Source organism: Hyperolius riggenbachi, chromosome 2, assembly GCF_040937935.1.
Source record: "Hyperolius riggenbachi isolate aHypRig1 chromosome 2, aHypRig1.pri, whole genome shotgun sequence".
NCBI lineage: Eukaryota > Metazoa > Chordata > Amphibia > Anura > Hyperoliidae > Hyperolius > Hyperolius riggenbachi.
Window position 1 is genome coordinate 126517313 of NC_090647.1, and position 15713 is coordinate 126533025.

The 15713-nt window shown below is 44.5% G+C and overlaps 1 protein-coding gene across 1 annotated transcript in view; it reads right to left on the bottom strand.

Annotated features, from left to right (window-relative positions):
• LOC137545771 (electroneutral sodium bicarbonate exchanger 1) overlaps positions 1–15713 on the bottom strand; it is a 252382-nt gene that overhangs the window by 129159 nt on the left and 107510 nt on the right. The window contains exon 2 of the mRNA XM_068267368.1: positions 1779–1860. Within this exon, the coding sequence (XP_068123469.1) occupies positions 1779–1860 (82 nt within the window). The remainder of the gene's footprint in view (positions 1–1778; positions 1861–15713) is intronic.

A 15713-nucleotide genomic window follows, 5' to 3' on the forward strand; every position in this document is an offset into this window, starting at 1 on the left:
GTTTAAATCCACTTAAACCATTACTGCCGCCTGGACGTGATTGTCATGTCCAGGCGACAGCTGCTGGGCAGCTGCACGCTGCTGCAAATGCCCGTGACACCCCCAGTTAGTCCAGAGATCAATGAATGGGAATATATTTCCCATTTGTCGATCTAAGTCCCCAGCAGAAAAACCAACGGCTTCTCATCAGAGGCCGCAGTCTTTCTGAAGAAAAAAAAAAAAAAAAAAGTTACCCGTATTCTTAGTCCTCTGGAAGCGAGAAGACGTAAAAAAAATATCTCACTGTGACCAAATAGTAAAACTACAGCTACATACATTTTTTTTTTATAAAATAACCCCACATGAGTACATTTAAAAATTAACTGTTTAACTCCCACACCAAAAATTACCCAAATAAAAAACAAAAAACAAATAGTTACCTAAGGGTCTGAACCTTTTAAATATGCATGTGAAGAGGGTATATTACGAACATTTTTTAAATTATAAGCTTGTAAATAGTGATGGACACCAAAATAAAATATTGGCACCATACATAGTGATAGGGACAAAATTGAAATGGTGTAATAACCGGGACAAATGGGCAAATAAAATACATAGGTTTTAGCCTTCCTGGCGGTAAGCCCGAGCTGAGCTCGGGCTATGCCGCCGGAAGGCACCGCTGGACCGATTTGCATAATTTTTTTTGCTGCACGCAGCTAGCACTTTGCAGTGCCCGATCGCCGCCGCTACCCGCCGATCCGCCGCTATCCGTCGCGCCGCAGCCGCCCCCCCCCCCAGACCCCGTGCGCTGCCTGGCCAATCAGTGCCAGGCAGCTCTATGGGGTGGATAGGAATCCCCTTTGACGTCACGACGTCGATGACGTCATCCCGCCCCGTCGCCATGGCGACGGGGGAAGCCCTCCAGGAGATCCCGTTCTTTGAACGGGATCTCCTGATCGCCGATCGCCGGCGGCGATCGGAGGGGCTGGGGGGATGCCGCTGAGCAGCGGCTATCATGTAGCGAGACTTTGTCTCGCTACATGAAAAAAAAAAAATTAAAAGAAAAAAAAAAGATTTGCTGCCCCCTGGCGATTTTTTAGCAAACCGCCAGGAGGGTTAATTATGGCAGCATGTATTATTTTAAAGCTATAATGGCCGAAAACTGAGAAATATTGAATTCTTTCCATATTTTTCTTAATATTCCCGTGAAAATGCATTTAGAGAAAAATAATTCTTAGGAAAATGTACCACCCAAAGAAAGCCTAATTGGTGGCAGAAAAAAACAAGATATAGATCAATTCATTGTGATAAAGTTATTGGCGAATGAGAATGAGAAGTGAAAATTGCTCTATTGCACAAGGTGAAAAATCCCAGCGGGCTGAAATGGTTAATATACAGTGCCTAATGCCGGTCTTTGATGAGTAATAGAGGAACTTACCGTATATACTCACGAATAGGCCCACCTGCAAATATGCCTGGCTCACCCTTTTCTTCTTATAGTGATCCCTCCTGTTCTGACAATATTTTGTCAGAACTGAAATATACCAGTTGCTGTCAGTTATATGGCTCAAGTGGGCGATATTACAGTTTAACAGTGTGCTGACCAGGAAGCTGTTATAGGGTAATGGCCATTTTTAAAATGGAGGACGGAGAAATCCATTGATCACAGTGGACAAATGGGACACAGAGGAGGAGAAAGAGATTGAGGAGTAGACTACATAGGAGGTAGGTATGACCTGTATATGGTTATTTTGACTTTTTATTTTCAGTTCAGGTTCTCTTTAAGGTTTTAGTCTTACCTTCAAGCTCTTCTTTTTCATAATGTATATTGAGCACTGAACTTGTTCCTCCTTGGTCCACAATAGCCTCCTCATCAGATCTCTGTGAAATAAGACAATACTGAGTTAGTATAGAAGATGTTATATGGAGTGCTATTTTCATAAATATACAGAATTCTAGAGCTTGCGCTACCTCCACTGAGGCTACTCTCTGTGGCGGTCTCATTTTGTTTAAAAAAAATTAAAAAGACCTTGTAGTTTTTAAGAAAATTTTCAAATATTCGAAGATAAATTATATGTTTTTTAAACAGGTGGAATGACACAATCTGGGCGGTGCGGGGGGCAAGCAGAGGTGGCACAGAAGGGGACAATGAAGGTACAAAAGACAGAGGAGGTACAGGTGACATAGATGGCACAGTGTTTTGATTTATGGACAGATTCAGGTTAAGACCAAACCTACAGTCCCTATCTCATTCGTCAACCGGGGACTACCTGTAGAGGCTTCCAGTACTACACATAATGAGCAGATTCTCTCTACACTGCCAACTTTTGCCCATCAGTACCATCAGTTATAAAAAGCAAACACAAAAAGGACTCTTTAAGCTCATGTGCATAGCAGTAAGTTGAATAAGTGAAGAATTTAAAATTATCATATAATGATAAAATACATAATGGGAGGTTACCTTTATTGCTAGCTATGTGACAAGGAAAGTGGATGTTCCAGAGTTACATCCAAAATAAATATATACTGTATATACACTTCCCACCTCGCCGCATGACCGACCCCTGTGCCCAGGCGTACGTACATGCGTATTGACGTCACTAGTGGGCGGAAGCGTACGCATGTATGATTGGCCGCAAGGACAGATATTAGAGGAAGTTGAAGGCGGAGGTAGCCACGCCCCTTGAGAAAGCGGGAAGCCGGCGAAACGTCGGGGTAACCATCCGCCTGCATGGGACGCCACGCCGTCCCGCTCTCCACCCTGGCACCACTCTGAGACCCCCACCATCGGCCTCCCCAGCCATATCGCACACTGCCTTGGACAAGGACTTAAGAGTGGGTACCACTTGGGAGGCACGAGCACCCGCAGGGGATCCAGGCAGGCTCTTCAACATGGCGTTTACAGGACAGTCCTTTTGATGCACTGGGGTGCCTGGACCAGCACACAGCCTCTATTCAGAAGCATGGTGAGATAAACTGATCGATGCTGATTATATCTCTGACTGTATGGTGTGATTCTGATGTGGAACCCATACAGCCGCTTCTGACAACACTTTGGTGAGGTTACTTCAAGTTGTTTGAAGATCGTGATATATGTGTTGATGTCCATGTTATTCTATAGAGCTTAAATCGCTGTTTATATCTACGCTTGGATTGCCGGATCGCTCCCCTGCCATGGTCTGTGCTATATTACTCTTTGAAGAATGAACTGCTTGCTGCATGGCTTTTTTGCAATACCAATACCCAAGCTTGTGCCAATATTGCTAGATTGACTCTGTGGCCATATTTACACTTGTCCCTCTAGTCCTAGATGCCGGCGTGTGCATGCTGAGGTGAATGGTGATTAGGGTGGTTATGGTGTGACGGGGTGGCCATCCCATGTGTTTTTTAATATATATTTTTATGTCTTTGGAATAATAAAATATAAACATGTTTTTGAAATTGACAAATGCTTTTTTCTGATTATTGGGAGTGTATGCTCTACCATTGATATTTTCGCCACTGCCACTTTTTCTGATTAGTATAGATGGCACAGTGTTTTGATTTATGGACAGATTCAGGTTAAGACCAAACCTACAGTCCCTATCTCGTTCGTCAACAGGGGACTACCTGTAGAGGCTTCCAGTACTACACATAATGAGCAGATTCTCTCTACACTGCCAACTTTTGCCCATCAGTACCATCAGTTATAAAAAGCAAACACAAAAAGGACTTTTTAAGCTCATGTGCATAGCAGTAAGTTGAGTAAGTGAAGAATTTAAAATTATCATATAATGATAAAATACATAATAGGAGGTTACCTCTATTGCTAGCTATGTGACAAGGAAAGTGGATGCTCCAGAGTTACATCCAAAATAAATATATACTTTATATACTCGCGTATAAGCCTATAAGCCTTTTTCAGCACAGAATGGATGGTGGAGCAGGTTTTGTTAATGGCAGAGGAGCATAAGGATCGTGCACTAGTGATCCTGCTCTTGCCTGCTGGCTCCCTGCTGTGTCTGTACCCCCAACCCCTCCAACATGGTGTGTAGCGTGTGCAGCTCAAGACTACCTGTGTCCTCTGGATTGTGAAGCGGAGAGTGCTAGCAATGTGTCAGTAGTGCAATGATCAGGGATTCTTCCTGTGTGGCATTTACTGTCTCATATCTATGACCCCATCTGGTGGCGTCTTGAGGCATAACTATCATCCTTGTGGCACATCTGGCTATGGGGAGGGTGATGAGTTGTACTGGGGCACATCTGGTGACTGTGGAGTGGGCTATACTGGGGAGGGGGTTTATACGCGAGTCAATCACTTTTTCCTGGTTTCTGAGGAAAAAGTGGGTACCTCGGCTTATATGCGAGTATATACAGAATGCTGATTACTATTGTGAAGCGTGCAAGGAGGAAGTCTTCCTGTGTCAGGAGGAATTTCCCTTCCCTTTTAACCTTTAAAGAGACACTGAAGCGAGACTAAATCTCGCTTCAGCTCTCATATATAGCAGGGGCATGTGTGCCCCTGCTAAAACGCCGCTATCCCGCGGCTTAACGGGGGTCCCTTCACCCCCAACCCACCCCCCACAAAAGTTGGTCGCAGACTTGGTCGCTAAATTTCTCTTCCTGGAGGCAAGGGCTAACGGCTGCAGCCCTGCCTCCCAGCGCGTCTATCAGACGCGCATCGCCGCCTCTCCCCCGCCCCTCTCAGTGAGGCCCTGCCCCAATGCGGAAACGCTCCCCCGCATTACTGAGGGGATTTGGGGGGACAGGGACCCCCGTTAAGCCGCGGGATAGCGGCGTTTTAGCAGGGGCACACATGCCCCTGCTAGCTATGAGGTCTGAAGCGAGATCTATTCTCGCTTCAGACCCTCTTTAAGGCCTTTGCAACATCCAAAAATAAAAACTGCCCTAAAAATATGTAAACCTCATTTTTTCCTAAAAAATTTTAAGATGAAATAGGTCCCTTATATGTCCCATTGTTTTTCTTTTTACCTGGTCTGTGAAATGTGCCTAGCTGCAGAAACTGTGCAATGTCAGTTGAATTGCGGAAGGTTTTTTTTTTTTTTTTAAGCTAAAGTGAAAAGCTTATATGAGCATGTAAATAAAAGAAAGCTTCCCATTTCAGATAGGTTAAAGATACTATGACCAAAAGGTAATTGAATCCCCCCTCCCTTTGGAGAGTTTACACAGTGATGTAAGCCTGTTGTCTAGGTGATGTTTGCTGTGGGAGGGACAGTAAGCTGTAGCAGTAGGGAGGGAAAATTAACACGGAGATGGGTAAAAAAAAAAAAAAAAGTATTTTCACCTTATGCATCACAGAGAAACCATAAAGATTGAAATCAGCAGAAATATTCTTTTCTTTTTTTTCATATCAGTTCTCTCCTAAATCGGATAGTGAACACTATCCTGGACTTTGTCATCTGACCTCCCAGAACAGAATATAAGCTGCCTTAGCAAGTCAGTCCAGTGCTAGCTCATCACGTCAGTTCCTGGTCCTGATTATCGAGTTCTAGCCTTTCCTGCCTTGCATCATTTGCTCTGATGCTGTGTGTATATCAGGAGGTCTGCTAGTCGGTTCGGCCCGACTTCGGTTCGTCATCTAAGGGTCGTCTTCAAAAGGGTGGAAATTAACCAGAATTTACCAGAATTCAATTTATGATTCAACTACACTTGCACATGCACCCTCAATTAATCTGCAAATTCCCTGATCATCTTCATCCTCTTCTCCTCACAGGTATGTTTGATCTCTAATCTGACCTGCACTGAACTTGAAACCGATCCCTTACTGCATCCATCTGCCTTCACCATTTCTCCATCAACCACTTCTCTCCCCACCCCTCAGCCTGGTCGATGGCAGAGAGACCTTCGTAATCTCAGCTCAAATGTTCTAGCAAGTCCCCTTCTCTCCCTCTCCTCCCACCTACCCACCCTCACATGCCGCAATGAAGCGGCTGCACAATATAACCTTGCCCTCTCATCTGCTTTAGATCAAGCTGTCCCCTTAATCTTCCGCCCTAACGAAAGACTCCCAACCTTGGCACAACACCCACACACGTAACCTCAGTAAAGAAACTCGAGCAGCCGAACGGAAATGGAGGAAATCACGTCTCAATTCTGACTTCCTAGATTACAAGGCCAAACTGTTACTCTTTCACACTGCCCTCTGAGGTTAAACAAAAGGTACTTTGCAGCACTGACTGGAACCCAAGCTTCCAACCCTCGCCAGCTTTTTGCTACCTTTAATTCCCTCCTCAACCCCACTCCTCCCACTCCCAGCTCCTCCCTCTCAGCTGACTTTGCCGACCACTTCACCACAAAATTGCAACAATACACAATGAAATTTCCTTACTCCATCCCTCCCTTCCCAATGCCTCTCAGGTCGTCGCCTTGCCTTCCCTCCCAACTGCTCCCTTGTCTCATCCACCCCTCATCTCCTTTGCTCCTGCCACCATTGATGAAGTCAGCCTGCTGCTAGCGGCTCCCCCCCCCCCCCCACCTCCTTCCCCTGCGATCATGTACCCGCAAATACTCTTCGTCCCCACTTCACTGACCTGACCTTAGTCCTCACCTCCTTGTTCAATCTCTCCCTTTCCACAGGAACCTTCCCCAAAGCGTTCAAACAGGCCACTGTACTTCCCCTGCTGAAAAAAACCTCACTCGACCCATCCCTACACTCAAACTATTGCCCAATCTCCCTCCTTCCCTATGCTTCTAAACTCCTCGAACGCCTAGTCCACCAACGTATTACCTAATACATCAACACCAATACCCTACTTGACCCCCTACAGTCTGGATTCCGACCTGCAAACTCAACTGAAACAGAGCTGGCCAGGGTGGGCAATGACCTTACCTTTGCCAGGGCCAAAGGCAGTTATTCCATCCTGCTCCTCCTTGACCTCTCTGCAGCATTTGACACTGTTGACCACCCCCTCCTCCAATCGCTACAGTCCATGGGCATCCATGGTCTTGCCTTGGCCTGGATCTCATCCTACCTATCCAATCGCTCCTTCACAACTTCCTTCAATGGCTCCTCCTCAACCCCTGCCCCCTCTCAGTCGGGGCCCCCCAGGGCTCTGTTCTGGGCCCCCTTCTTTTCTCCATATACACTTCCTCAATTGGCAATCTTATCTCCTCCCTGGGCTTCAAATACCACCTTTATGCCGATGACACTCAGATGTACCTCCATACCCCCGATCTCTCATCCACCACCATAAACAAGGTCTCCTTGTGTCTCTCAACAATTTCCTCCTGGATGTCTGCTAGGTTCCTGAAGCTTAACCTAGACAAAACTGAGTTCCTGATCTTTCCACCCCAGGCTGCTGCACCCCTCCCAGATTTCCACCTCACAATCGACAACACAACCATTCGCCCTACCTCCCAGTCCCTCTGTCTGGGTGTCACCTTGGACTCTGACCTCTTCTTCATCCCACACATCCAAAACATCACCAGAGCCTGCAATTTCCACCTCCGTAATATCTCCAAGATCCACCCCTTTTTAACCCAGGACACGACCAAACTGCTCATCCATGCCCTCATCTCCCGCCTTGATTACTGTAACTCCTTCCTTTCTGGCCTCCCCTTGAAACACACTGCCCCCCTTCAATCAGTGATGAATGCGGCTGCAAGACTCATCTATTCTTCGCACCGTTCCGCATCCACATCTCCCCTTTGTGAATTCCTGCACTGGCTCCCTATCTGTTTCAGGATAACTTTCAAGATTCTATGCCTGGCATATAAATCTGTGCACAAAACCTGCCCTACCTACATCTCGGAGCTTGTTCACAGGTATACACCAGGTCACCCCCTCCGATCCTTCAACGACCTTCGCCTCACCACCCCACGCATTTCCCACTCCCATGCCCACCTGCAGGATTCCTCAAGAGCCACCCCCACCCTCTGGAATGCCCTTCCACCACCCATCAGACTTGCTCCCTCTTTCTACACATTCAAGCAAGCCCTCCAAACCCACCTCTTTATGATGGCCTACCCACCTCGTACCACACAGTAACTCTCTACTGAATATTTCACAGCCCCACCTAGTGTTTCCACCCCACCCTTTAGATTGTAAGCCTCTGGCAGGGTCCTCCATTCCCTAGTGTAATCTACAGGATCATGTGCTCCTGTCCTATGACAGCCTGTACTTGTATTACTGGGCCTACCTAACCAGCTCATATTGCATGATCATGTATTTTGTACAATTTGCATGTATAACTTTGTTATGTCTGTCATCCTTGTATCATTGTATATATTTATTATCCAGCACTGCCTAATATGTTGGCGCTTTATAAATACAATAAATAATAATAATAATAATAATAAATAAGTATTATTTGTTTCAGTTAATATGGAGTGTCACCCCACTTTAACATCTGTTTATTTTTCCTTTTGTTATAGATGGCTAAACTGCCTAGTAGGGTAGCTTAGTTAAGAGAACCCAAGGTGGATTTTGTAATTCTTAATAGGACACAAAGGCATGTTCTGTGCACAATGACATGCCTCTGTGTTCTCCTGCTGCCGCCGACCAGTCGCCCCCCCCCCCCCCCCACCTCTGCTGTCCCCCCTAATAAATAGCGCCAGGCTAGCGTCAATCTGCTTCTTGCTAGCCATCTGTTTACCGGGCATTTGTCAGTTTCCCCGCATTGCCTCCCCTACCTCCTTCATTCCATTCCCCGTCTCCGCTAGCTTCCTCCAATTGGAAGCTAAGCCATGACCCAGGAAGTACTGCAGTGCTGCAATTCTCCCTCCATCCACTGGGTGGCACTCTTCCACTATAGTGAGCTTGCCATCTGTCGTCATGACGACAGACCGCAATCTCACCAGAGGGATTGAGAGGCTCAGAGGACTGGAAGATGTATGCCTGCCAGCATCTGGATCCTGGGGCGAGGTCAGTTACAGATGCCCGCTGCACACAGGCTCTGCATTTATCTCCCATTGGCTAGCTTTTGGGGTTACCGCTAAGGAGGTTAAACGTAATTCACTTCCATTTTGCCTGCCTTAGTTTTAGACAGCTGAAAATGCGGGCATGCATTTCTAGTTTTGATGATGAACCTCATCTTATGATCAGTTTCTATTGCTGAGGTTTAACTTAGGGGCGCTTTAAAAAATATAATTCTCTGCATTGTACAGAAATAGAGTCAGAGCTAGATGGCTTATTACCATACGCTCATGTCATATGTTAACAAGAGCAAAGACATGCAAACTGCAGTCTGCACAGCGGAGATGCCACATTTGCATACAGAGCTGTGCCTGTAAACCACAAATAGTGCAGAAAACACCTGCGTCTCTTCACCAAATATGCGGAATAAACCTATGCTATTACTATATTATTTTCATTTCACAACAGAATTGAGAAAGCATTTATTGAGTTAAATCTGATAGCAGCAGTTGAGGGAATTCTGATCTTTGTTGATTTACGAAACACTAAAACAGGGGTGGAGGCACCCAATGCATAGGAGATAGGCTAAACAAGCTGTTGATCTTATTAACAGAGAGGTAATCTTACTATTACTATTGAAAAAGGTATTTTATTTGAGCACATAAAAATAACTGGTGAGTTGATTTAGTCTTTTATGCTTTGGGCGCCTCCAACCCTGTTTTAGTGTCTTGTCATACCTCTTTAGAGATAATAGTTTTTGAGTTTGTCCTAAAGAACATTCGGAATGCGACCAACCAGTTCCTGTTACAGACCTCTATATTGAGCAGGGACGGTTAATTTCCCATCTGATCTAACAGTGGCTGCAACTGACCTTAGTGAGTATACACAAACTCTGGTGTCATGCATGCAGACCTAAAGAGACACTGGGGATGCTATTTACTCTTATACACTGTCACAGGCAGGTCTTGCTAAGGAACAGCTCATGTTTTAGGAAGACCACCTGAAGAATCATCACAACTACAAGTGGTAGAGCATCACCTTAGCAAAACACAACTTGCTACAGAGTCCTACTCCACAGCTGGTTAGACTTTATAAAAAAATTACTGAACTATTACTGCATGTGTGAAAATCTTAAAGAAAATCTCAAGTGAGAAGTTTGGTATTTTATCTCCAACCTGTAGCTGTCGGTAACTAAGCATCAGCTAGTGGTAAACTGGACAGGCGAAGGAGGCATCCAATAGGAGGAGCCACCCAGTCCTAATCTTCACTCCACTAGTGCCAATTTACTGACAGCAGAAAGTAAAATAAATATATGTATATATGATGCAGAAGCAGGGAACATTCATAGAGACTTACCCTATATCCCTTTAGATGTGCACATCTAGACTACCACGATGAGAGGGCCTGTAGTGGCATGCGTGCAGATCTAAGGGGATGCCTTTTGCTATTGTACGCTGTCACAAACAGCTCTTGCTATGGAACGCTCGTGTTTTAGGCAGACCACCTGAAGAATTAGCACAACTCTGGCCAGAAGTGGGAGAACATCCATCACCATAGCAGAAGTTAACACAACTTGCTGCCGAGACCTATTCACTGGTTAGATTTTTACTTTCCCCCAAAAAGGTCTTCGTGAATTGAAGCCATGTTTGTCAGTAGAAAATCTTGGTGAATTTTGGGGGGGTGGGGGGTCTAAAATAGTCAATGCAGTATTTTGTACGACCCATTCTTTTTTTACCAAACAGATCTTAGTGAATTGAGCCCCGTAGTGTATGAAATGAGCTGCTTGTATGGTCGGCACTCTTACCTGACAGCATGCATGTAGTTTGCTCTTTGGCTGATAAAAACACATGGCAAACGGATGAACAGAATCGTTTCATGCGCATTTCCGTGCTACACACACTCAAGACTAGAGCACTCCTAATAGCCACCATTACTCACTAATGAACAATAATATCCTCTGGTCAATTCTCCTAATACGGTTTAAATACAATTACAATAGGGCAAGTGTTTCTGTCCAAACAAGTACAAGTAAAGCGGCTCCCATCCCTACCAATGTATTACACTTAACTTACTCACGTCTTTCCCAGCAGAAGGTAGTTGCATAATAACATTGGTTAGCCGAGCACGAAACTTCATTACGGTGATATTAATTGTTAATCTCTCATAGATCCTGCAGCCCAGATAAAACCTTCAAAGCTACAATTCACACTAATGAGTCTTGTGCTTGCAAAACACAGAAAAATGAAAATGAATAGCAACAGCAGTTCTTCTGCAATCATTGGCAAGAACATAAAAAAAACATTGTGTTCACTTAGCGTTCTGATGGTGGTTTATTCCAATAAGCGGCACACAGAAGCCCGGTAGTGAATGCGCCGCAGCTGTGGGGCATGCTGCTAATGGAGTCCCTGTTTGTGCGCTGAATGTTATTTCATCCGAAGATGACTTTGCATGAATTGTACGTTGGGAATATGAATTATAATGAACTGGCAAAACACCAGGAGGTCAGAGAAAAAAAAATGCATGGCTGAAAAAGCCATTTCAGGACAAAAATAACTCTGCTTCATGAATTCAAAGTGTGTTATGGAGAAAAATAAAGCTAAATGAAGTTAAGAGAAGCACTCAGTTAAGTTAGATTGTATCATCAGTCTACTGCTGAAAACACACTCAGAGGCCTGGTTTACACAGATGTTTTAGATGCGAGATTTAAAAAGCTAATGGGAAGTTTAAAAAAATTAATAAATAACCAGCTATTTACCTAAAACCCTGTACCCTATAGAGCCGCCTCGTTCCTCCCCCGGTCCCCTCCGTTAAGTGCTGGCTCCACCATTTGAATCTGCCGCGGGAGACGTTGGAAGTCTACCGAAGACAGGCGGCTCCATATTGCGCACGTGCGAGAGAGCGTCCTCACGCATGGGAAGTATGGAGCGGCCCGTCTTAAGGAGCACTTGGGTTCCCAAAGACTTCCAAAGCCACCTTCGGCAGCAGAGGAGCAGTATTTGACCAATTGGTCAAATACTGCTACAGGGGGAGCCAGCGCAGGAACGCAGGGACCGTGAGAGGAGGTAATTCATGAGGTAATTTGCATAAAATTTACCAAAAATAGCTATTGTCATGGAAATTAGGGGGCATGTTAGCACATAATTTACCGATCAGCTTAACCCTCCTGGCGGTCTATTAGAAACCGCCAGGGGGCAGCGCAGCACTATTTTTTAATTTTTTTTATTTTTATTAAATCATGTAGCGAGCCTAGGGTTCGCTACATGATAGCTGCTATACAGTGGCATCCCCCGGCCCGCTTCGTTCGCCTCCGGCGATCTTTGATCAGGAAATCCCCTTCAAAGAATCGTCATGGACGTCGTGACGTCTAAGGGAGTCCCGATCCACCCCTCAGCGCTGCCTGGCACTGATTGGCCAGGCAGCGCACGGGGTCTGGGGGGGGCGGCACGGCGCGGCGATCGAGCGCGGAGCGGCGTCGGCGATCGGAATGCACACGCAGCTAGCAAAGTGCTAGCTGCGTGTTGCAAAAAAAAAAAAAAAAAAAGTGAGCAAGTCGGCCCAGCAGGGCCTGAGAAATCCTCCTGCGCGGCATAGCCCGAGCTCAGCTCGGGCTTACCGCCAGGAAGGTTAAGACCTGCCTGTACCTGGAGGAAAAGTCAATTTGTATGAATTTTGCAGTTTTTGTGATGTTCCTATTGCTGTTTTAGTGTTGTTCCTATTCAGGCTGTGTAATTGAAAATAATAGTAGAAATAAAACTCCAAATGAATTTTTTTTTTGTTAATAGGGGATGCCTATAAATATACTTTTCATAGGTTTCTACATAATCAAATACACCTCACCCCCTCAAAATAAAAAAAAAATCTTCCAAAGACTATCCTAACTTATGGAAGACAATTAAAGACTACTATTATTTATTTACCTCATGAGGTATTTTACCTACAAAAAAATATTTTCCTCACAAAGCTACCAGAATTAAGGCCAATATGTTGGACACCAATAAAACAAGGCGCCAATCAGAGGGACCACACTTGTTTTGAGATAAGCAGCAGGTGTTCCAGTTTTCACTTTCTGAAGAAGTGGGATAAGACCCACTAAATGCGTCACACTTTTTGGAGCACAATAGACTGTTGATGATAGTGTCTTGCTAACTCTTCTATGGGGAGGCAATTTTTCACTTACCCTTCCTTTGAACTGTTAGCGTGTTTTAATCTGATTGGTTGCCTCGGTTTTATCCGTGTACAACAGACTGTCCTCAGCGGCTGCATATTTGCATTGCCTAAGCAGATTCTGTATTGAAGTAATGTTGTAGAGTCGCTGTATACCGTGGACGACAACACAATGACATTTAAAGCAAACCTATGAGGTTTGCAGTCAAAGAATTTTGGGAGAGGGAAGCCTCTGGACCCTCCATAGGGCTTCTGTCTTCTTCCTCAGCCAGGCAGTTCCAGTGCTGAGACGCCTGAATCTAGCGGGTGCACTGTACCTGTGCAGTAGCATGGACCTGCTTGGGCTTTGGTGGAGAAAGCCAATCCAAATTGGGTCCATGCTACTTTGCATGCGCAAGACATTTTTTTGGGCTGCATTGCTGGAACGGCCCGGTGGATTATCCAGGGGATTCCCTCTATTGAGGTACGTACTCATCAAAAGCCTAGCCAGATGGAGGAAGAAAATAGAGGAATGGAGACATGGGCGAGGCCTTTTAACGATTGCAACAGTTCTCCTCTTCATGCACAAGTGCATTTGTGCTACACCCGTGCAAGCATGGAGACACCCGTGGAGGAGTACAACTGCAGTGTGGCTGCGTTCCTGCATGAAGGAGTGTGACCATGTAACATTGCCGACAAGCTCTTGTCAAATGTTCCAGGGGTCCATGCACAGCATCGCCGGTGGCCAGGAGGAATTAAGAAGCCTTTGCAGGATCCAGAAGCTTCCCTCTTCTTAGGTAAACATCATTTTTTTGTTTTGCTTTGTTTTTTTTTATATTTTCACCTTGGTTACACTTTATATCTGTCCAGCCAGTCTCGAGGCCAATAGCAACCTACTATTTTCCACAGCCAGTTAGGTGACACCACAAGTTCCTATTCCAGCTTTGTAGCCTTCGGGGTCACTGGCCTGCTCCTAGCCCCATCAATCAGCACAGTCACCCTGCTTTATCCAGCACACTAGGCTGCAAAACTGGTTGCACAGCATAGCAGCGGTTGTGAATCACAATAGCAGAAAGTGGATGGACATAACAAATCCTCTGGCAAATGAGCAGCTCATAAGCAATACAACTCTTTAATCAGTGGTTTACCTGTGGTTACACTTGAAATGTCTCTCAAGACTAGGAAACTAAAAAAATTAGCATGAGTTTTTTTTTACACAATGAATAGTGAACTGCAGAATTGTGTGCTGCACCTGGAAGGTTAAAAGAGTGAATAGTGGGTCAAATATCAGCGCTGTAAAGCAATCTATTGCTGGATAAAACCGACCACAGCCGATGTGAAAGACCATTTCTTCTTGCGTCTTGCTTTCTTATTTGCTCTTCATCTCATTCCACTCGTATTAACCTTTATCACTAGTTCATTTATAAATGGATACAACTGCTGCATGTGGCAGGCAAACGTCTGCTTAAACGGGTGAAAAGAGTCAAGCCAGGATGAACAAGATTATCAGTGCATTAAAATGCACAGCATAATAGAATCACTGTATTAAATGGTTTCTAACAAAGAGACGCTAGAGGTTAAAGTGTTCCACGCTGTTATTTTTAACTCAAATACAGAAGGTGAAAATGGCTCTCAAATAAAAATAGCCATTCTATCAATCTTCTCAGGCAGCCAATTGAACGGATGGCACCTAGTTTGAAGATGAGGTTTAAAATAAATCAATCATTTCACAGCAACAGTAAAAGATGGATACATCTATATTATAAATACACTGCTGATGTCACGTGCGGCAGGGAGGATGAGGACTGTGTGTCACTGTTTCCACCAGCCAGGCTGCTCTCCTGTTGGGTTACCAACCCCAATAACAATGTGACATAAGGGAAAGGATGGTCCTGCATGGCTAACTAGGCCATGGTGTAATGGAGCTTCATCAATATCTAAAGAATAAAAAATGGTCGACAAGCAACACGGGCAGAAAGTGGAAAAATCTCTCTGAAAAAAATAAATAAATAAAAAAAAATTAAAAAAAAAAAAAATTGCTAGATCAGAGCGATTTTCAAAGCGTTTTTGTTACAGAAGCTGTTCAGTTACAGCTCTACTGTAAAAAAATATAAAAAAAACGCTACAACAAAACGCTCCAAAAATCACTAGGCATGCTTAGAAAATTGCTAGGCACATGCCTAGAATCGCCTTAAAAAAAATCACTTCAAAAAGCACTAAGCGTTTGCTTTTATGCGAGCGCTTTTTGATGTGCACTGGCCCAAAGTCCTGAAAATGTAGTGTCACTGCAGTTATTGCACTGAATTTTCTATCATTGCATTAAAATTATATTATCTACTCGCCCCACATTTTGTCAGCACAATTAACTTCATATCAGATTTCACAACTCCTTAAAACAGTTTCTCGAAGCTTATATCACTGTAATTTCAAATCCAGGTAAGGAGCCCAAACTATGCCCAACCAATAGCCAATTTCCCTTCTTAATACAATACGAAAATTTTGGCTACCTGAATTTTCTCTGTTATACCCCCAACCCAGTTGGATTTAACCATGAAAAGAGGTGAAAGACACCGCTAAGCGTACCACTGGCCCAATTTCCCTCTCAACACCCACATGAAGATTTTCACTAAGATTTGGCCAACAGAATCTCAATACTCTTTATACCTTTAACTGTTGCCCCAAACCAAAGTTGGGTTTGTACCCAGAAGAAAAAACAAATACAAAACTTAGCGTGTGA